General features: G+C 39.0%; 1 protein-coding gene and 1 long non-coding RNA gene across 2 annotated transcripts in view; one reads left to right on the forward strand and one right to left on the reverse strand.

The window, feature by feature from the left end:
- Positions 1-10,622, forward strand: part of LSAMP (limbic system-associated membrane protein) — a 214,438-nt gene extending 203,816 nt beyond the window's left edge. The window contains exons 7-8 of the mRNA XM_008567901.1: positions 4,107-4,139; positions 10,179-10,622. Coding sequence (XP_008566123.1) covers positions 4,107-4,139; positions 10,179-10,276 — 131 coding nt within the window. The 3' untranslated portion in view covers positions 10,277-10,622. The remainder of the gene's footprint in view (positions 1-4,106; positions 4,140-10,178) is intronic.
- A 94-nt stretch (positions 10,623-10,716) lies between these two features.
- Positions 10,717-11,821, reverse strand: LOC103586602. Its single transcript, XR_550160.1, has 2 exons — positions 11,738-11,821; positions 10,717-11,620 (listed from the first exon to the last, which is right to left on the reverse strand). It is a non-coding gene; the product is annotated as an uncharacterized LOC103586602 (long non-coding RNA).
- Between the last annotated feature and the right edge of the window lie 11,098 nt (positions 11,822-22,919).

A 22,919-nucleotide genomic window follows, 5' to 3' on the forward strand; every position in this document is an offset into this window, starting at 1 on the left:
GCGCTCAGCCAGTGAGCGGGAACTGGTCTCCACATGGGATCCGAACCCTCGGCGGGAGTGTGGCCGTGCTCCCAAGCGGCAGCGCTCAGCCAGTGAGCGGGAACCGGTCTCCACATGGGATCCGAACCCTCGGCGGGAGTGTGGCCGTGCTCCCAAGTGGCGCTAAGACAATTGTACCCTTCTTCATAGCCATAATAAACATGTCGGAAAATGGCATGCTGTTCGAGGGCTTCTCCTTGTGACCTACTTGGGAAGGACAAATGAAAAATCCGTGAGGGAGGGGATTAATAGGTTGTACTGAACCTCAGAAACTTTGCAGACCTGATATCAAAGATCTTAGTATTTCACAAAGAAATTGATTTATTGCAGAAATAGGGAAGCGTTGAATTGATAACTTATTTTGCTTTGTAAAGCTATGTCAAGCAAATATATACTTTTTTCCAAATTTTTCTGATATTTTCTTCATAGAGTAAAATATCTGGGTATGTTTTAACATTCTTCTTTTTTTTTTTTTTTCCTTTTTGTCTTTTTCTACTGACCGGTAATGGGATCACAACCCTCAGTGTCGCGCCCGCACCAGGGACTGGCAATGGGATCGCAACCCTCGGTGTTGTGCCTGCACTGCGCTCAGCCAGTGAGCGGGAACTGGTCTCCACATGGGATCCGAACCCTCGGCGGGAGTGTGGCCGTGCTCCCAAGCGGCACACTCTCCAGTGCGCCACCAGGCCGGCCCTTAACATTCTTCTTTTAATCAACTCTCTTTACTTAGTAGGGGAGTGTCTGTTCCCTAAGAGACCTATTTAGAACATAGAGACCCTTAGCCAGGCCTATGTCAGTGGCTGGCTAATGCAGGCACATTGCTAGTTTTCTCCTGACCAAACTGCTGCCTACTCAAACTGCTTTTCTATCACTTTTTGGTGCTAAAATCTCCCAGCGTTTTGTTCATCATATCACTGCAATAGATTTATTTCGTTTTTTAATATTTTATTCTTTGGACCTGTACTGCCATGGTTTACATATTAAGATATTTTTTTCTCTCTCCACCAAAATCGCACTAATAATCCTCTCAAGAAAAGATTTCACCACCAAACTGACAACGACTCATATATTGAGAATTTACTGTGTGTGTGGCACCACTGTAAGTACAAGTATGTTGATTAATTTATTTAATCCATAGAACAATTTATAAGGGGCATTTTAATTAAATTTATTTTACAGATGATGAAACTGAGGCAAGGAGAGGTTAAGAAAGATTTTCTAGCTTAAGCAGAATCGTTGATCTTCCTGCCTACCCATGTTCCTGAACAACTACTTGGAATTGTTTCCATGAAGCCTTCAGATCAGGCATGGAACAGGGGAAACCTAGTGTTCTTTACCTGAAGATGGTTTCATCAAGGATTTAGGCCCCTTTGGGTAAAGAGCATCCTTGAGGTGTCCCTATAAATTCTAAAGAACGGTAAGCCAAGAGATTTGACCCAAGAAAGAAGGAAAGTTGCACTTTGCACCAGAGCAGAGCCTTTCCAGCTAGTACTGGATCAATTAAATGTCACAGTGATGTCCCAAGAGTTATCAAGGTCTTGCTTTTATAAAAAATACCACAGGGGAACTGTGGAATAGTGGACTGGGTTCTGGCTAGAGAACTGGGAGCCCTGACTCTCATTTTCAGCTCTGCTGCTGGCTGTCTGTGTGATCTCTCTGAACACATTCTCTACAGTGCCTTTTCAACAGTTTTTAAGACAATATGTTGATTTCAAAGAAAAGGTGTCAAAGCAGGTATTATGAAAGAAAACAAGCAGCAGTGTTTTTAATATACAACTGAAACGTCAGTAGTCGACTGATACGACGTTTAGTGAAGGCCGTTAACAGCTTGAGACTGGTGTTTTATGTATTGACAGAACGTGGCTTCACTTTCAGGGTGAATGTGGCATCAGCCCCTGGCTTCTGCTAGGAGACAGTTCTTACTCATCCTTCTGTATGAACTGCCAGTGTGTTGCATTGCCTACTTGGAAATATCTGCCAGTAATGGACTTTAAGGACAAAAGAACAGACAGGCTGGGCTTCCATATCTGACCAGTTTAGGGAAACTGTCCTTAATGTGCAGAACAGCTAGCTCTTAGGAACGGCCTGGGCGGCACTAGTTTTGATAACGCTAATTGTAGCTAAATCTTTTTAGACTACAAACACTAAGACAATTGTACCCTTCTTCATAGCCATAATAAACATGTCGGAAAATGGCATGCTGTTCGAGGGCTTCTCCTTGTGACCTACTTGGGAAGGACAAATGAAAAATCCGTGAGGGAGGGGATTAATAGGTTGTACTGAACCTCAGAAACTTTGCAGACCTGATATCAAAGATCAGACCCCTTTATGCTAAATCAGAGAATGAAGAATTTAGTTACTCAGATTCCCTGTTGTTTTAGGTTGGGCGGATGCTTGGCATATGTTTATTTGTCTCATATTTCAGTGATTCTAGATCTTCCGTTTAGGCCCACTGTGTATGCAGAGAGGCTGTCGTGCACTGGCTGGGCTACCACAGTACACAACAACAGACACGGCCCCTGCCTCCATGGAACTGGAAGTCCAGTGGGGAAGACAAGCATTAATCACAGCATCAGATGAATCCGTTTGAAATTAAACTGAGATGAGTGCTGTGAAGGACAGCAGAGCTTATAACAACAGGACTTAACTTTATCAGGGAGACCAAGGAAGACAGACCCCTGTGGAAGTGACAACCAAAAATCTAAAGGATGAGTGGGATTTCTAGTAGAGATATCATCAGGCCATTGGCACTGTGGCAGAGAAAAACTGGTACCGTAAAGAATAAGGAAGGCTTGTGGAGCCGGAATGCAGAGATGATAGACAGTGATGAGGCTTGGAGGAGGTGGGGGGCTATGGAGAGCCATGGACGCCATGCTAAGGATTATTTTGGTCTTTATTCTGAAAGTCAGAGGGAAGCAGGACTGTAAGGTGGCCAGATGACCAATTCAAAAGGCTGTCTCTGGCTGAAGAGTTTAATCATTTTATTTCTTTAGTGAAAACATGTTACTCGGGAAGGCAGGGCTATGTGCTGATAGTCACAGAGAAGAAAATTTGCAACCCACAGCTAGATTGGGCTCCTATCTCTGACCAACCATTAAGTTGGTCCTGAGATTCAAGGTGGTATCCTATGGAAATTTTACATATTTGCTTCTAAAGATCTGAGAGTATTATGGTTTAGTTGATAAGGATACTTAAAAGGAAATCTAAGTGTTTGACCCATATAAGCTCTTCTAACCCTGAGACTCATATATACATTTAACAAATATTTATTGATCATCTACTACATTCCAACCTCTAAACACTAGGAATACAGTGGTTGACAAGACATACACTGTTGGTGCCCTCATAGAGCATGCATTGTAACAGAGGAGACAAACTATAAACAAGCAAATAAGTAAATGTGTAACATGATGCCAGGTAGAGATAATTGCTATTTAGATTAGTAAAGCAGGGTAAAGAAATAGAGAAAAGTAACAGAGGGTACTATTTTTGATAAGGTGATGGGGGAGTCCTTCCTGAGTTGGTGACATTTCAGTAGACATCCGAATGACATGCCTGAGTGAGCAATAGAAAGATCTGGGGGAAGAACATTCCAAGCAGATGCAACAGCAAGTGCAAAGGTTTTAAAGCTGCACTGGCCTTGGCCTGCTGGAAGAGAGCAAGAAGTCTAATGGGTATGAGTGAAGTGAACCAGGGGCAAAATGCTAGGATGGGGTTGGGAGCCAGACACATTCTGTGGTTCCACTGAGTTGTGGTCAAGTGCACATTCATATTCCATACCCAGAGGTCTCGTACTTGTCCACACGCATAACACGAAGCATCGAGTATCCGCAGCTGCAGATCATTTCTTACCACCTTCAACTGCACAACATTTGTTTCAACAAAACAGTCTCTTTCCATTTGCCTTTTTTTCAATCTCTACCAATATCTCTTCCTATTAAAATGTTCTTTCTGCCTTTTCTCTCATTCTCCTTTCAGTGGAGAGTACCAGGCTATCTTTGTGTTTATTCTCAATTAATAAAGAATTTTGTATTTGTTTTTGTTTTGCTAAATGTTTCTTTTTTTAGAAATTGGCACCACCGTGCACTTCAAGCAAAAAGGTATGATTCCTATTTCTGATTACCTTCTATATGTTAAAGTTAAGATTTCACAGCGATATATTGTGGTCTTATATGAGGGGGCTTCAAAAAGTCTATGCAAATATTTGTATTATTTTAGTTCTATTTACCCATGAACATTTTGAAGTACCCTTGTATACTTGAGTATATTTCAGTTCAATAATTTGTGATAATAATTAACATATTTGGCATAATTTTTCCCAAATTGTGAACTTTCTCATTTACAAAAAGTCCTCAATCCAACTCGTGACCTTTATATTCCTTTGACAGTTATTCATTTTTAAGTCCCTTGAACTGAGCAAGTTATTTTCTGTCCTGCCCCCTGCCCCCTACTTTCCTTTTCTTAAGTGTTCATGGTTAATTCTTGCAAAGCTTCATTTTTGGAAATGCTCACTGCCCCGTGACAGGGCTCTCAGAAGAGAAACTGAGCCTATTTTACAATCACTTGGATATTCAAATAAATGCATTGCTAAAGGAGATAGAGCAGCGTATCTTAAAATGAAGCACTTGAGCAGTTAATATTTCCTCCTGCCTCATCATTCTTCCAGGTCTTTGTAAAATCTCACTGCTGCATTACACCTGGGCTGCTGGGCTCTCCTAAGAACTGCCATTGTATGCCCTCCAGCTGCCCCAAGTACCTCCAGCAGCCACAGGACACACAATCCACATACTTTTCTCTGCAAGGATGGCACAACCAGGTCAAAGCTTCATAAAATGGACCCTAAAATGCAAACGAGTACTACTTCTGAGGTGTCCTCTTTACAAGTGCAATAGATCATAATCCCTAACAGTGACTATCCCCAATCCAGAGCCACGGAGACATCTGTATGGCCAGACACCACCTTCCTTAAGTCCTTGTGGTTACCCACTTGATTGATAATTGTCTCATATAAGGATGTCTTCCTCTCTGAGTCTCAAACAGGATGAGAAAAACAAGATCATTCTCAATAGTGAAAACCTGTTCCTGTGGGACTTAGTGACCAGTGACTGAGAGCCACAAAGATTATGGACACTTTGTTGCTTAGTCCCCCCAAAGAGGCCAGCACCTTTTTTATGTCCAGTGCTAGCAGGTCTTTTATATATATATATATATTTTTTTTTTTTTAATTTCAAAGACCGTAAGATAAACTGCCAGTTTCACCAGAAAGAGTTCTAAATATTGGCCTAAAATTTCAAAAATATGCATGCCAAAATACTTGATGCTGTTTTGATAGAAAAGATGTGAGATTCCACCTTTACTGTGAGAATATTCACCTTACCAAAATCCCACTTTGTAAGGGGTGGAGATAACGCATAAAGAGTTATGTATTTAATTCTAAGACCTGTTACTCAATGAAAACAATATTTTCCCTCCTCTAATCTGCCTGCTCCAGTCTAGAGATTACAGGCTTTAATCCCCAATTCATTTACTCAGAAGATGCTGTACCGGCAGAAAACGGACAGCAGGTGGTGGCAAAGGCAACCTTATCAGCCTTCCCTTTAAACATGGCTTCCTCGGACACCAAAGTGTAGTCTGCACATCTAGGCTATACCCAAGAGAGATATTTAAGAGATTCTGCGGATTATCGTTCTCCTTTGTTTAACAATCGTTGTACAAATTGTTTAGGTTTTTGTTTTATTTTCAGTCACTAGATCAGCCCTTAACAATTCTAAAAAGAATTTAAACTTAAACTCCTCTAGACTTTCTTTCTACTTATATGGCTGAACTATGTACAGAAATAAAACTGTGATTAACCCTGATTCCTTAGTAACCGAAAGGATCACTGAGAGCACGATTGATGACCACTTTGAATAAATCTAGTACTAAATTCAGGAAATGGGCCCTAAGTACTCAGGAGAAGAAACAGAAAAACTGTTGGCCAGATTTGAGTCACAAAGTATCTCCAAGCGCAAGCTCTCTAACACAGGCGTTGGAAATCACCTTGTGCTTTCTTTGAGATTTTACAGAAAGTCAAATCAATTGGCTCAGGGTCCTGCATCAGATCAGTAATGTAGATCTCATATCCGTCAATTTCAGGATGTTTTATCAATCTTGCCCTTAATCACAAATTCCCTTTTATAAGCATTGTCATGGCAAAATGCAATCCAGCATTCACCTTGATACAAAGTCTCATTTATTCTACCCTGGGGTTGAGAACCTTGACCTGGTGTGTTGACTCATGGTTCAAAGTCTTGCTGCAGCTGAATTTGTCCCTTAGGGTCAGAATTAAAAGGCTTGACCCAAGTCACAAACCAGTGCCTTTGATTCAGGTTGATATTTGATCCCTTTCTGTAATCCAAACTTCTATATTGATGATAATAATAATAGTAATAATAATGCCACTACCATTTGCTGAATGTTTAACAGATACCAGACATATCAGTGTGTACGCACACACATAACACACATATAGAATGTGGTTAAATACCAAGATATGACTTTTGTCTGTTATATGAAAAACTTGTAGCAAATTTTTGAATTATGCTTCTATTTGCCCATCTATTCTTAAGGCTAATTTATATTTTCAGACTCTTCTTTCATTATATCTGTCAGTATATGAAAGTACTAGCTGAGCCTGGCCATCTGGCATGGGAAATAAGATTTATCATTTGCATTTCCATAAATAAGCAAAAATTTCATAACTATGAACTAAAACGTAATTAATGATCTTGCTGATTATTTTCCTCTGAAATAGCCATTAACTGAAGTAGGGTCCTATGCGGTCATATATATTTATAATTTCATACACTCTTGTGATGATTCCCCAACTATCACCCATTTTTACTCTTGTATATTTTCAAGCCTGTTTATTTACTCTCAAAAGCAATTATGAAAAGAGCAAATCATATGAGCACATTAAATAGCTATATGAGAGCACTTAATAAATGATAATTGATAGAGATGAAGATATCTTTAACAGATGCACAAACTGCATCTCAAATATATAATAATAATAAGGATAAAATTAAAGATCATTAACATAGCCATACTGGTATTCCCTGTTATAACATAGAATAGCATTGGAAAGCAAGAGGTAATTCTGAATTATGTGTACTAAAACACCAATAATATGTGTGATATCACATGTGTAATATTAGTATGTATAAACATATATACATTTCTCTCTGTGTGTATGATCTGTGTGTATGTATATATATATATATATATATATATATATATTAATAGAATCCAAAGTTAATCACTAACTCTACCCTCTTCTTGTTCCTGGTGAATTTGAAAGACAAATCTGTGTAGGGCTTATGCCTGCAGGTTCAATTTCTCTGAGAAAATTTCTATTTTTCTGATGCAAAACCTGAGGTTGAGGCAAATAAATCAATAAATAAAATAAGTTATTTTTTTTACCTCGGAGTCTTAAAGAGTGCAGTATATATATATATATATGCACATACACACTCACAGACATAACAGCATTTCTAGAAGTTCATGGAAAAATAGAATTAAAAGGTAATACAAATCTTTTCATGAACTTCTTGAAGTGCCTTTGCGCACACACACACACACATATATATATATGCATTATCAAGAATATTACAAGTGAACACTTTTATCCAGGTTTTATACATGTATATATTATATTTTTCAATGATGGAATTTTTGCTTTCTCAAATATTTACTGCCATTTAAATAAAATAAGACCAGTCTTCTTAGCCTTCTCCAGATACCACTTAGTTCCAATATGTTTGAAAGATTAGCCAGCCTGCCCTAGCACTAAAAATGAGAGTGAGGAAGTAAGCAGAATTGGAATCTTTCTGAAAACCATCCCTGGGGAAAAACAGAAATAATTTTTGCTTAACCCTGTATTTTTGTGTAGTTTTTCTCTGTTTTGAAAACCTCACTGATACACTAATACGAACAAATGTGCCAAGGACCTAATGCCATATAATGTGTACAGAGAAACTAAAACAATAGGAGATGACATTGCCACTAGGCCGGAAGCCCTGGGAAGTTGCTAATAAGAGAGTTTGAAGGTCCGAAAAGTCCAAAGAGGGTGGGAGTGGGGGACCTGGAGAGAGTGGATGAGGAAGGGTATTGAGCTAAGACTCGGGACACCTGGACTTTAGTGCCTGGTCAACTATTACTAATCAGGTGCTTTACGCAATATGTATGATATCATTGAACCTCAATTCCTCATGAAAGGCATGGACCTGAAAGTAGCTCAAGTGTCTTTTATTAATATGACCCTATAGCCATTCAGAAAATTAGAGACTAATTGAATATTTAATTTCTTTACTCAAAAAAATAATAATGTATTCTGCTTTGCACAGGATAAAGGTTTTTATTTACAGTAACTATGCTGCTCAAAGTTTGTATATGTTCATATTTTTACATTAAGGAATATTTTAAATATTCTCAAGAACGCATTCTAGCCAGGAAATACTCTATTGAAAATCATTTTTGCAGAGATAATGGATGTCTCCTTGTTGTTTTTGTTTGTTCTGGTTATCGTTTTAATCAAACCCAAGTTTCATTTGCAGAATGTTTGCAAAATATTCATCTGCACACCTTCACTGTGTAACTGAAACCCCAGCTCCTCTGCTCACAAGTTGTGTGAACTTGTCCTATGGACTTAACCTCTCTGTGCTGCCCTTATTTCACTGTAAAATAGGCTTCATTACAGTACAGTACACACCTCATAGCATGGGGTATGCTTATATTTCTAAAGCATTTATAACAGTACCTTGTAGTAAGTGCTATGTAATTGTTTGTTGGATTCTTTTATTGCTGTTGCTGCTTTTATTATTTACATAAAACATAGATTAGGAGACCATTCTAGAATTCAGCATTTTTCCCTTTTATCCTACCTCCAATCTGGTATGTTTGTAAATAGTTTTGGAAAAATTCACATACCAGAGGATGCTCCCAGTGCACTTGCAAACCATCATAGTTCTACACACACACGCACACACATATCAGTCTGCATACGTGCCCTCAAAACTTCAAAATGACCCATAGTTATAGTCGCACCATTTTCTGTTCTGAACATCACTGCCTGAGTATGCAGCCTTCAATCCAAAAGTCTCAGTAGTGAAAAGCACTATTTGTCTCCTTTGGTGGAACATGAACAGAATCATACAAAAGGAGAAAATGGAGCAAGCACAGGAGACAAGCTCTCCAGTCGAACTGACAGTTTCTGCCCCTTCCTCCTCTTTCCACCAGCACAAACCCCTCCTCCACCTTCCTCTCCATCACACTCCCCTCTCAGACCCACACCCACATCACCCAAATTGTGTCCATGTTGGGAAACCGGGGGACAACAGAAAACGTAGACTGTCATTCCAAGTTCAATTTTAGGCAGTTTCAAATCTCAGTTCTGCTCCAGGTTTGGACCTGCCTCTTAACCTTTCTAGGTTTGTTTGTTTATTTTTGTTGTTGTTGTCTTTGCTTTTGCTTTTAATTTTTAATGTGACAAATGAAGCATTTGCACAAGATGATCCCCTGCTGCCTCTTAAGACTCTACAATGTATTGATGTATTTTCTACCTTACTAAGGTGCTACCCAGACATAAATGTCACATTAAAGCAATTCTCCTCCCTGTTAATAAGTAAATAACTGCTTCTCCTCTGGGAAGCAGAGACAAGGGAGTCATGGATTGGTTCCTTGTGTTACTGATGGCGATGCGTTGTTGACTGGGCTGGAAGAGCCTGTGTCTGTCTGGCTGCTGAAGGACCCTCACCAATGCTCGGAGTCTTAAAGAGTGCAGGCAGAGCGTGCAAGGGGAGTTAGGGGACAGGAGCCTGTGGCATCATCAGACACATGGGTGATAGGCAGCTTAGGGGCTGCTCCAGCAAGAGCATTTGCTATTTAGAAGTGATTCAACCAATACCCTCTAAGATACTTGTAGCTCAAGGAGAAGGATTTAGGAAAAGTCTTGAGCCCTTCTTGGGTTGCTCACAAGCACACTGGCTCCGAAGTTCTGGTACTTGGTCAGGCCTTACTCTGACCCTGTCAGCAGTCAGCCAGGACAGAAAGTGGACAGATGTAACTATTCTTTTCTCTCTCTCTCCTCTTTTGCTCTGCAGGACCTGGGTCGGTGAGAGGAATAAATGGATCCATCAGTCTGGCCGTACCACTGTGGCTGCTGGCAGCATCTCTGCTCTGCCTTCTCAGCAAATGTTAATAGAATGAAAATTTAAAAATAATTTAAAAACACACAAAAATGCATTACACAGAATACAGAGAGAAAGAGAGTGAGATGGGGGGAGAACGTTCATTTCACAACTTTGTGTGTTTATAAATGAAGGGAGAAATAAGAAAATGGAGAAGAAAATACATTTAAAACAATTTTAAAGTTCATCAATAAAAATTTGAGCATAATTCAGGGTGGAAAAAAGTTCTGCCAGGATATGTGTACATCTACTAAGCAAATGTGTGCTGTATAAAGACTACATCATGCTAAGGACATCCGGATGCTGTAAAAATAAGACAAGAAATACCAGATGGATATTAACCCCCCCACACACACACACACACATACACTTTATCCTTCCTTCCTTCATCCTTTTTCATCTGTGGGGGAAAAAAAATAAGGTCTTGCCTTTGGTGTTTATATTTTCTTTCTTTTTTTTTTTTTTCTGTTTTTCATTTGAGCTGACATAGCAATTTCAGACTATCAGTGGAATCCAGCATTGCGCCATTACCTGGCTTTCCTGCCTCCACGTTTCTCCAACTTTTAAGATCATCACCGCTCCCTTCAGCGTGTTCTATCCCCCCACACCCATCCCAGACACTCCTTTTTTATCTGCTCCCCCACCTCTCTACCTCCCCCAGCGCCCCCAGAGCACTAGTCATGCCGCAAATGCTAGGAAGTGCCATTTTAATTTTCTCCACTGTGCGCGTGTGCTCGTCTCTCGCTCTCATGTGGGTGTACATGTGTGTGAGCGTGTGTGTCTCTCTCTAAAGCATGCCCAGGGAATGGTCCGTGTGTACATAGACTCATCGTGCTGTAGATACTGTCCTGCATTGTAATCGTGAGATGCGGCTATAACAAGTTGCTGGGGGAGATGGTGGGGAAGGAGGCAAGGAGCAGAGTCCCTCCTCACATCTCTGGCTGTCACATGACATCAGTGTGTATTGAAACCAAGGTGAGCCCTTCTGAGGGCAGGGCCCCATATTCCTCCTAGTCCCATCATCATAACCCAGTCGGGAGCCACTCAGAACATCACTGTAAATGAAAGTGCCTACTACCAATGGGTTGAGCAAACCATAGAATGAATCAATGACCTGGATGAGGTGACATGGGAGAGAAGGTTTCAGATTTCACTCTTGCTTTATGAGTCTGAGGGATTGTATATTTCCTGGCTTTTTACAGGCTGGGCCGTGCTCTGTTGCAAACGTGAGCAGCATGTTGACTCCCAGTGGAAGGACAGTGAGCCACACGGAGATCCTAAGCGCCCTGTTTTGCCTCCTCCCTAATCTTCAAATAACACTACATTTTCCCTATGGATTCTCCCAAGCAGAGGATGTTTCCTATTTTAAATAGCATATAAGAGTGGGCAAGGCAAGAAAAGTAGACAAATGCCCAGTTCCCTACCCATATTCTGGAAATAGTGTCAGAGCTCCAATACAAAGCATTGACCATGTTTCCTATTTTAAATAGCATATAAGAGTGGGCAAGGCAAGAAAAGTAGACAAATGCCCAGGTCCCTACCCATATTCTGGAAATAGTGTCAGAGCTCCAATACAAAGCATTGACCATAACAGAAAAGAATTCACCCCTTGATTTCTGGTGTTCTAGGCTAATATTTTATTTGGTTACCTACATCATCCCCCTTCTGTTCCACTGATGGTGTTTGCAGCACCATTGTTCATGGTGGTCCATTGTTATCCTAGGCCAGGCTATGAGGAATTGCATTATATTTACCTCCCTGCTCTATTTAAATTTACATCTCTAAGAGTCATCTTGACATTGACACTGACACTGGTATGTGAACTGGTCCCTTAACCAAAAGGGCTGGTTGACTTGTAATAAATTTAGGCAGAAGTTGCATGAGTACCTCAAAGCTTGGCATCACCACATCATTAAAAAGACTTTTTTAGGAAAGTTCTTACAGATAGAGCTGGCACTCTGCACTCTATAGATAACTTTGTCAGGAAACCAACCATTGCTCTCACTTAGACTATAGGAGGTATCGGAAGTGATTCAGTTTATAAAAAGACAGAGGATTATTTTTGAGGTCATAATCAAATGTAATCCCTCAGAGCCATATACAGTGCCTCAACAAGTTTTGGAACCTTGAAAATAGCTGCCACGTGATATAAAATGAGAAACTTCATAACTGGAAGGAAGGAAGGAAAGTGGGGAGAAAGAGAGAGGGAAAACCTGAGCAGTATTTTTTATCTCTTCTAGGGGATTCCATTGTTTCTTTTAGAATCTTATCCCAGTCTTCTTTCATGATTTTGCAGTTTAGACAATAAACAGAAGGACAAGTTGGGCTTGAGAATGGGCAAGAGTATTTATGGCAGATTCTGACATAGGACAGACATTCTTACCCAAGAAGTAGCTAATAAAATACAGGAAAGGTGAGCTACGTTCCTCTGCAGCATCAATTTATTGACAGTATTTCTCTAACAGTTTGGTTTTCTTAGTACAGGAATAAAAGTCATCATCTCTGACGATAAATGTTCCCCATAGAGAGAAGAGGCTGCCATTGCCTCAAGTGGAAGAAGCTTCAGAACAGTTCATGCTAATTTAAAGATATACAGGAAGAGAAAAGTAACAGGAGTTAACGCAGATGTCCTTTAGTATTGGTTTCAGAAACAGATCCATGGCGCATGTCACAGGCTTTAATTATACACCTGGCCTTCTTATTATCTTGGTTGTGTCATAAAGACAAGGTCTTGGTGTTATGGGAGGAACTTCTCTATTGAAAGGAATGTCTTTGCCATGTCAGCACCATTTGTCCCTTTGGTTTTAATATAATGGACCATATATTAAACATAATTAAACACATACTAAAAGATTTGGTGTTTGCCTATATCTCTAAGAGGATCTGGGGATTTTTAAAATTTGCTTCTCGCTCTTGTTTCAGAGAAATCATTGGCCCCCAAAATCTCATAGGTTTGAGAATCTCTCTAAGTAATGTGAAGAATGGAGGATAACATAGTTTGAACAGAAGTCAGGAAAAAAGTAGGGGTCAGAGGACCGAGAACAAGAAATCATCAAGTCTCAGGATGAGACTTCTCAGAACTTAGTTCATCATTCTGCCATCAGTCCCCTCAAGAATCTTGTCCACTGGTAATCAAAGCTTGAAACCTTCACTGAAAAGCACCAACTGGCCGGAAATAACATACTAAGAGGAGTGAAGAGCATCAATTAATCTGAATGGCTAATATATTTAACGTCCCTTGTGTACAAAATGAAACTCCATCATTCTTAAAACAAAATCCTTAGACCCGACTTTCAATTAACAAAAGCAGAAATGACCTTGACCCAGGGAACTTCCTGAAAATGAGAACTACTCTAGGTTTTACAGCTGCAGAATCGTAGTTACACTCTCTGTGAAATCGTTCACCGAAGGGTTTTGCTTGTTCAAGAAACAGTCTTGCTTGTTTAGAGACATAAAATTCCTCTGTCCTAAAAGAACTAAGGCTTATAGAAAAGTAGATGTGTTTTCTGTCAGGAAGGATTGGCTCACTGATCTCTGCCTTCTCTTCCAACTCAGACAGACTTCTCCCTTGACATGGGTAGTTTTTGTTTTGTTTTGCTTTGTTGTTTACCGCATAGACAGACAACTGGAGCTATTCATAGAGACCTTCTAAAAGTACTCGTGATTTTCATGTTCTTGGAGGATGGAAACAAAAATGTTTCTCCTCCAAAAATGGACTTACCTCCTTTGCACACAAAAACTAAACTCCTCAGCATGAAATTAGTTTGAGTTATTGCCTACCGAGTCGTCAGCTTCCTATGTACTCCAGAGCAGGTTCCATCCCAGGGTTGGTTGTGGTTTGACTGTTTCTACTGGGTAATCTCCCTGAATTTCTCATTTTGTTCTTTGCAGACCTTGAATGATTTGTGGAAAAATAATATATATGTGTATGTATTTTTTTTAATCTTATCTTTACAGATGCTATATTTACAGTAATGTATGTATTATAAGACCAATTTAGAATAATGGTTTAAATGTAAACAAAAGAAAAGTACTGAATTTGTTTTTTTTTTTTTTTTTAGAAAAAAAAGAGCTATGCTTCATTTAGAAAGACATGGAGCCCCATTTTTTTCCATTTTATAATTATTTGCTTAAAAAATTTTGCTTACCGACCATGTTCTATGGGATTAACCATGTCCTCATTTTCCCCTTCATCCTCATAAACTTTTAGCCTAGATTTAGTCTTGGTTCCCTATAACTATCATTTTTGTAGAAATATAAGTGCAATACTAAATCTAACCTACAAAATCTATTAATATTTTGAAGACCCTAAAAATGAGATAAGACCCTCAGTTAAGAAATATAAATCCAGTTTAGGAAGCCTTCTTCTTTCTTAAGTATCTAAAATATTTTTCCTCCAAACACTGCATTTGCCTCAGTGATATAAATTTTCCATCACCTTTGGCATAATATCTGTCAATACCTCACTAAATGCAAAGCGAAGTTTACATTTATGTGCACACTAGCAGAAGAGAAGTAAACTATTCTCATTTGCATGTAGCTATGCTCTTCAAATGTCACCAACTGAAAGTCAAGAAAGAATTTGTTTTCACCCAGCAATGTACATCACTTTTTGCTTGGCAAAGAAGCTGCTGTTAATGTTGGTTTAGGTCTAACATTTATGCCAGCAAAAATGTTTATGGATATTATGGAAAACTTATTTTAAAATCTTGATTTCTTTTCAGCACATTTACATACTGTGTGCTGATTAATAAATTAGGCACCAATCATGTGTAAATCAATGTAAATCACTAGTTTATGTACATAATATAAACTATGTAAACTTCATTTTTCATGCAGGGCCCAAGTTCAGCTAAACATGACTCTTAAAGAAAAAAATCAAATAGGAATAAGTAAAAACCAAAGCATTTCACAGGAGTAAATGGTTATCTTTGTTCCTTCAGGACCTAAGCAGAGATTCTTCTGACTGTTGCCATAATTGTGTCACCTGACCCCAAAGCAAGGGAAATAAAGTAAAAGAGCAGGAGGAGTTTCAGGCTCATGTGTCTGTTGCGTCAACTTCCAGCTGTCTTCCTGTGACTTCTTCCTCACCTTCTTGGACGTCTTATTTAAATAGCTCTAAGGAGGTCGCCTATACCTTGATGAGCAAAATGTCACTCTGTTTTTATTTTCCATTTAACAAAAGCACTGGGAAATCTTCTTTGTCATCTTGATTCTAACAAATTGTGGGATATAAAAAATACGTTATATCCTCAAGAAATATCTTGCCGAGTCACCCTAGAAAATGACTACTTTTGCTTTACCTGGTAACCCTATTTTCTACATGTCTATCTGGAATATTGCAAATGAGGGACAAAATCATTTTAATTGGGAGTATCTGTCTCAGGCAAGTTCTCTTGAAGTCTTTTTGAAGTACCCGATATGTTTAACAGAATGACATATGTACCTTTTCTACAATCTCAACATCTGGTACATAAAGAGTCATCAAAGAGATAACTTCATGAACCATGTGAATTTTCTGCAAGGGCTGCTATAGAAAGAAATTTAGATCAAATTAACATTAGGCTTAAAGTTCACTTCTCTACCTATGATAAATGATAACCTTTAAAGTTAGATAGATGGTGTATTGAATTGGGAGTCGGGAGAATTGGGTTCTAGTCCTGGGTCTGGCCACCAAAAAGCTCAACATTGACAAGTTATTTTAACTTCCCTGAGTCTTGGTTTTCTCACCCTGAAAGTGAGAAATTTGGATGACATCTCTAAAATCTTTTTCAACTCTAAACTCTCTGATTCTGAATATGAATTTAATATTTACTTAGTGCTGTGCCCGGCTAACCATTCCAAGCAGCTGTTTGTCATCTCTAGTTTGGTCTCAGTACTGTTATCACTTTTCAGAGCCGTCAGTCTACCATCTCTCCATTTCAAAAGCCAAAACTTCCTAGAATACAGAGTCTCTGAACTGTTTCTATAATTCTCTTCTGATCAAAACTTCTTAGCAATGTAGAGAAGGGACACATTTGGGTTATACTGAGGGCATTGAAATAGCTAGGGTTGTTTCCTTGTTTATAATATCATAAGATCTAATTGTTGAACTATATTCTAATAACCTTTCATAGGAAGGAAAATAGCCAGATTGTGTATTACACATATAACAAATGAGGAAGTTGTGCATATAAAAGGAAACATGGGTTTTCTCTCATCCTGGGCCAAGTGCCTCATTATAGTCAATGTGTGTCCTTGGAAACTCTTTGCTTCTGCTGATGAAGGTAAGCATGTGGTCCCAGGCAGGTTCAAAGGCTGATCTACGAGAAATAGGCAATACAATATATTTTGTTTTGGAAGGAATTTCTCATGGAATAGGTTTCCCAAAACTTGACTTACAGGCTATGAAATCAAGCAAGTGGATGGAGAGAAAACAGGCCTCATTTTCAAAAAGTGCAAGTTGATACCATTGAAAGATTAATTGAAAATAGGACAAAAATAAACATATTTGGGGAGGCTACAGAATTGAAGACTGTAAAAGTTGTTGCCAAGGCCAAAATCAAATGTGAAATTGAAGTTCTCTGAGAAGAGGGTAAACAGAAAGGAGGGTTTCTCAAACAGTTAATGAGGAATCATTTTCTTGTGCCAGGTTCTGGATAGATTGAGCCCAGGTCCCATGCTATCTTAAAGGCTCAGCTCAGCATCTGTCCAAAGTGATCTTTTCGTGTATTGCCTGAAAGAACAGACAACATCTGAGTCTCCCAGACACTGAAGAGCAGGGTTTATTCATAACTTCCCAGCATTAGTATCACTTTGTGTAGATAAGGGTATATATCAACACACTGAGTACTTATGAAGCTCTCTCTAAGGGGGAGAATGAACAACTCCCCATTTCCATGATTATTTCAGAGGTACCTCTTTTTGGGTGGTGTTCCTGGATTTACTCCTATCGTTACATTCTTCTCTGCACCAGCCTTCTCTATGTAAAGCCAGGCATGGTAAAAAATCTGCTTCTTGCAAATGAGGAAAACACATGGAACTACTAGCTTCATGGCACGCAGCAGCAATCCTAAGCTATCAGGGGCCTTTTTTGAACTTATTTCCCTACATCTTTGCTTTTCACCAGAGAATGTAAAGGATTCATCCTGGTGAATTGTGGCCAAATTCTGCTCCCTAAGTATTCACTGGGAAGGGGGAGCTTAAATGGGAGGAAATTACAGGGGGAGAGAAGCTAGAGAATACCTCCAACTCTCTCCCCCAACCGCTTCACCCCTCCCTTCTCACTGCTCTACCGAAGGGTGTATAAATCCTGCTCTTGGTTAGAAGTCTCCTTATTAACAGTGTTATATACATATAAATATATATATATATATTTCTTTTTTTCAGCCCTGTAGACATGAACTGATCTTCCCTTGATTACACAAACACATGACCATTGCTCTTGGTTAGAAGTCTCCTTATTAACAGTGTTATATACATATAAATATATATATATATATATTTCTTTTTTTCAGCCCTGTAGACATGAACTGATCTTCCCTTGATTACACAAACACATCACCATTTTTTATTTGGGTTTTTTGTTCGAGTTCTTTTTTTTTTTTTTATTTTTTTTTTTTTGGGGGGTTTCCCCCCCCCCCCCCCGGCTACTAGCTCTGTGAAGGAAAACAAAAAGCGCAGTGTGTGTTTTAAAAAATTAAAATTAAAAAATGCTTCTTTTCTTTTCTTTTTAAATGTATTTAAATTCTGTTTTTCTCTTCTGTTACTTTACACGTATGAATGCTCTGCTCTTCTGTGATCTTAAAACAAAATGAAATAAACGTGAAAAGGAGATGTGTCTTCATTGATCTGAGTCAGTGATCTTGTGGTTGACTACACTGCTTCTTGGAATTTTTCATGAATAAGATAGGAAATGAAGCCGGTGATAATGAATACCATTTGAGGAAGGAGTGGAAAAAATATGAAAAATCACTTGAAGGTTTTCTAACAATGTCTCTGCTACCACAGAGAGGAATGTGGTATTACAGTAATTGTCTTCACATAAGCAGAGAGATTCTCTGAAAAATTTTTTTCTTTTTCTCCCTCAAGGGATCATATCATAAGAAATAAGTACAAATTACCACTGGGAAGCTGTAGATGAAGCATCAAGAAGTTCGTGATAGTTAGACATGAATGAGACCTTGGGTTATGGTACCAAAGAACACCAGGGAGAATACTCTTTCTTTAAAGTCTCCATAATAGGGGTTATCTTTAAGGGTTAGTTTTAATGAGATTCTACCTGATGGCAGTAGGAGGAACTAAGTTACCTTCTAAAGCCGTCTATTATTTCTACTCATAAAAATGCAGTTTGTTTCTATTCTTGCTGAGGGCTATTGTCTTCACAAAATGTTTTCAGAATCTCAATAGAATCCCTATAGCATTGCACAGAACAGACAGGAGAGGGCAAAAGAAAATGAGGATAAGCAAGCCACAGTCCAAAGAGGTGGGGTTGTCTAATCATACGTCAGAAGTAACTGGGAGGGTCTGAAACACTTCCAAGAGAAGTGATCCCAGCTTGGGGTGTGCGTGGAGGTGGGTGGTGCTGGGGGAGCAAGCAGTCATGATCTGTTTCAATAATGAGAAAAGGATCTCAGATAGCACCAAACCTCCTGGTCCTTTCTGGTTCAAAGAGACAGTTTAAGGGCCCAATCACCCTACAATTGAATTTTATTTTTAAAACACTGAACATGCCCTTCTACAATGAGTTTACTAAACTCAGGGTTAAAGACACAGTCCCCAAACAAGACTGGTCTCACTTCAGACACCAGCCAAAAGTCTGGGGTTCTCAGACCACCCTTGTTTCTGATCAGTTGACTACACATTCAGGGGTTTTCAATATCCCAACAAGTTTAGTAATTTGCTAGAATGACTCACGGAACTCAGGAAAACATGATACGTAGAGTTTCAATTTTATTGTAGTAAAAAATATAAACTAAACTATACATCTAACAAGGGATTAATATCCAGAATATACAAGGAACTCAACTCAATAGTAAAAAAACAAATAATCCAGTTGAAAAATAGGCAAAGATGAATAGACATTTCTCAAATGAAGACATATAAATGGTCAGTAGGTACATGAAAAAATGCTCAACATCACTAATCTTCAGAGAAATGCAAATCAAAACCACAATGAGATATCTCACTCCAGTTAGATTGGCTATTATCAAAAAGACAGAAAACAACAAATGCTGGCAAGAATGTGGAGAAAAGAGAACTCATACCTTGTTGGTGGGATTGCAAATTGATTCAGCTATTATGGAAAACTGTATGGAGGTTTCTCAAACAACTACAGATAGAACTACCATAATGATCCAGCAATCCCACTACCCACAGGAATGGAAATCAACCTGTCAAAGGGATACCTGCACTCACATATTTATTACAGCTCTATTTATAATAGCCAAGATATGGAACGATCCTAAATGTCCATCAACAGATGTTTGGATAAGGAAAATGTGGTATGTTTACACAATGGAATACTCAGCCATAAAAAAGAATTAAATTCTGCCATTTGCAGCAACATGAATAAACTTGGAGAAAATTATGTTAAGTGAAATAAGCCAGGCACAAAAAGAGAAATACCACATGTCCTCATGCATATGTGGAAGCTAAAAAGAAAAAATAAGTTGAACTTGTAGAAGTAGAGAGTAGAATTGTGGTCACTAGACGCTGGGAAGCAGAACTATGGTTTCTAGAGGGGGGATAAAGAGGTTGATTAATGGATACAAAATTATAGCTAGATAGAAAAAATAAGTTCCACTGGTGTACAGTAGTGTTAGCCATCAACAATTAAGAATAATTTATTGCATGTTGTCAAATGGTTAGAAGAGAGGAGCTTAAGTGTTCTCATCACAAAGAAATGATAATTTTTATGATGATGAATTTGCTAACCTGATTTGATCACTACACATTGCACATGTGTAGAAATACAACTGTACCCCATAGGTATGTACAATCAAAACATTTCAATTAAAAACTAAAATTTTAAAAAAAAAAAGAATGTAAATTAGAACCAGCCAAAGAGAGAGACATATAGGGAGACATATAGCCTGGGACAGTCCCAAACATAAAGTTTCCATTGTCCTCTACTTGTGGAGACAGGATGCGTTACCCTCCTAGCACACTAATGTGTGACAACAGATGGAGTATTGCCAACCATGGAATCTCATCTGAGCTTTGGTGTCTAGAGTTTTTTCTTGGTGTTTTATTACAAAGGCACGATTGATTGAGTCATTGATCACATAGTTAAACTCAATCTCAAACCCCTGTCCCCCACTCAGCGGTCAGGCTGATACCAAGCAACCCAAAGACCCAATTCTCTAATCATATGGCTGGTCTTTCTACCACGACCAAACCCCATCCTAAGTCATCTCGTCAGCATAAACTATCAGGCATAGTCCAAGGGCCCAACATGAATAACAAAGAAACAACCATCACTGGAAAATTCCAAGGAATTAGAAGTTATCTCCCAGGACATGGGGACAAAGGCCAGCCAATGTCTTTATTATTTAATTTCCAGTAGTCTCGTCAGCATAAACTATCAGGCATAGTCCAAGGGCCCAACATGAATAACAAAGAAACAACTATCACTGGAAAATTCCAAGGAATTAGAAGTTATCTCCCAGGACATGGGGACAAAGGCCAGCCAATGTCTTTATTATTTAATTTCCAGTAGCAATCTTGTGAAAAAACACTTGGAATTTTTCCAAATAACCGGAGATTTCATTTCCTTTAAAGTCACAGAAGCTTCAGGGTTAGGAAGTCAACATCGCTTTGAGGCTCTGCTATCAATAGCCCCTCAAAAGAATTTCCTTCTGCTGTGCCCTCATTTCTACTCCCTTTATATCCACCTATCTTAAAGTATGTCTGAAACAGCATGTGAGAGCTGGAAAGAAGGCGAGTCTGTGATTCTAACCTCGTAAGAAAAGGGCCATGTCTTTTTCCCCCTTGTTATCCTTTCAGACCTAGCATAGAGCTGTGCTCATAGCACAGGCTTAGCAAACATTTTTCAACCTAGAATTAAGTTGTATTCAATTCAACCAGCAAATCTACTACAAGTCCAATTCTTTTCTGTGAATCACTGTAATCTCACTACAGCTGTAAAAGTTTTCTGAATCTAAGTTCTGTGAAATCAAGGGTGCATCCCTCCCTAACGTGCCCCCCCAAAATAAAAATGTTATTCAAACATGAAAAATTTGGCTGCCTGTAAGCCCCAGACTAGAGTCTTAATGATTACTGGTGTGAAGAGGAAAAGGTATTCGCTTCACTTTCCTTCTTAAGTTCTTCTCTTCTACCCCCGAGACTTGCTACTGGTCAATTGGGGTAGCCTTTTGTTAGTCAAAGATCTGTCCTGGACAAAGAATCTCAAACTTTTGAGGATCTACAGTGAACCCCAGAAACTGTATCTGAGAACATATATTGGGAGACATCATCCAACTTAATCATCTTTTACAGACCCAACTGTTCTCAATGAGAAGGTGCTGCTGACTTGCCATGTGCTTTTAAAGTAAGACGTTAGTTTTTATTTTATAAGGCAGTGTAACATTCTGACTAGCCACATTATCTTTACTTTGCATCATTGTATCTGCTCACCTTGTCCTTGTCTGGCCTCCCAGATTGAATTAAAAATCCACTAATTTTGTAGTAAAGGCTCCTTCCTATTTCCAAAAGGGAAAAACCTCTGCCTCAGGTTCTGTGTGCCCAAAGATGTTCCTACTAGTGAGAGAAACTGCCAGAACTGGACTCTGATCAGAAACTCTGGAATGGGGAAGGAAGGCTGGTCAGGTTAAGAGAAAAGGTACAGTTGCAACAAAGCAGCCCGAGTGTGAGTCCTCAGAAGTTACCAGACAACAGTCACTGGGAAAAAAAAAAGCAAACACTGCAGCATTATCTCAGCTACTGTGACCACAGGCTTCATCTGTAGACCTCTTTTGTGTTAACACATTGACTCCAGATTCTTGAAGTATGAACATACTTCTCTGTCCTTTTATTATTTTCTGGCTGTTAGACAATTAACTCAACCTGTATGACTGAGTTTTTTTCTTATTCTTAATATATACCTCCCAAGCTCTATACTAGCAATTATGAGGTTGTAGAGCCTTTCAAGTAGCATTATTTTACCTGGATATATTAATATTTGAGCAAATTCTCAAAGGAAAACAAAACACGCAAATAAACAGAACTGCAAGAATCAACAGGACTCACCAGGTAAGGACTGAGAACTCTTTCTGGATAGAGACGTTTCCTAGGTACAAGAGAATTGGGTTGTACACTTGAAAAAGCTCCTTATAAACATGCTGCCCAGGTGTAGTCAACCCCTCTCCGCTTAACCCTTCTCCAGCCCCAGCCAGTTACACTGCCCTGAACCTGCTTAGCCAGGCCTGCTGAGCCATGTAGCCCAGCCAAGGAATAAATGAGTCAGGAGGAGATATGGGTCATACCCATTAAATACACACGACTGCCCCAAGACACAAAAGCTCCTCTGCCTAATCTCACTCTCACCACGCACCCACATTCTAAGACCTGGAGAATTTGTCTCAAGGCATAACTAGTGATACAACGTGGAAAGACAGAACTCTGGCTATGCATCTACTATTTAATCCTACTAAATAATCCTCTATTTTACAAACT

The sequence above is a fragment of the Galeopterus variegatus genome, unplaced genomic scaffold, assembly GCF_000696425.1.
Source record: "Galeopterus variegatus unplaced genomic scaffold, G_variegatus-3.0.2 Scaffold355, whole genome shotgun sequence".
NCBI lineage: Eukaryota > Metazoa > Chordata > Mammalia > Dermoptera > Cynocephalidae > Galeopterus > Galeopterus variegatus.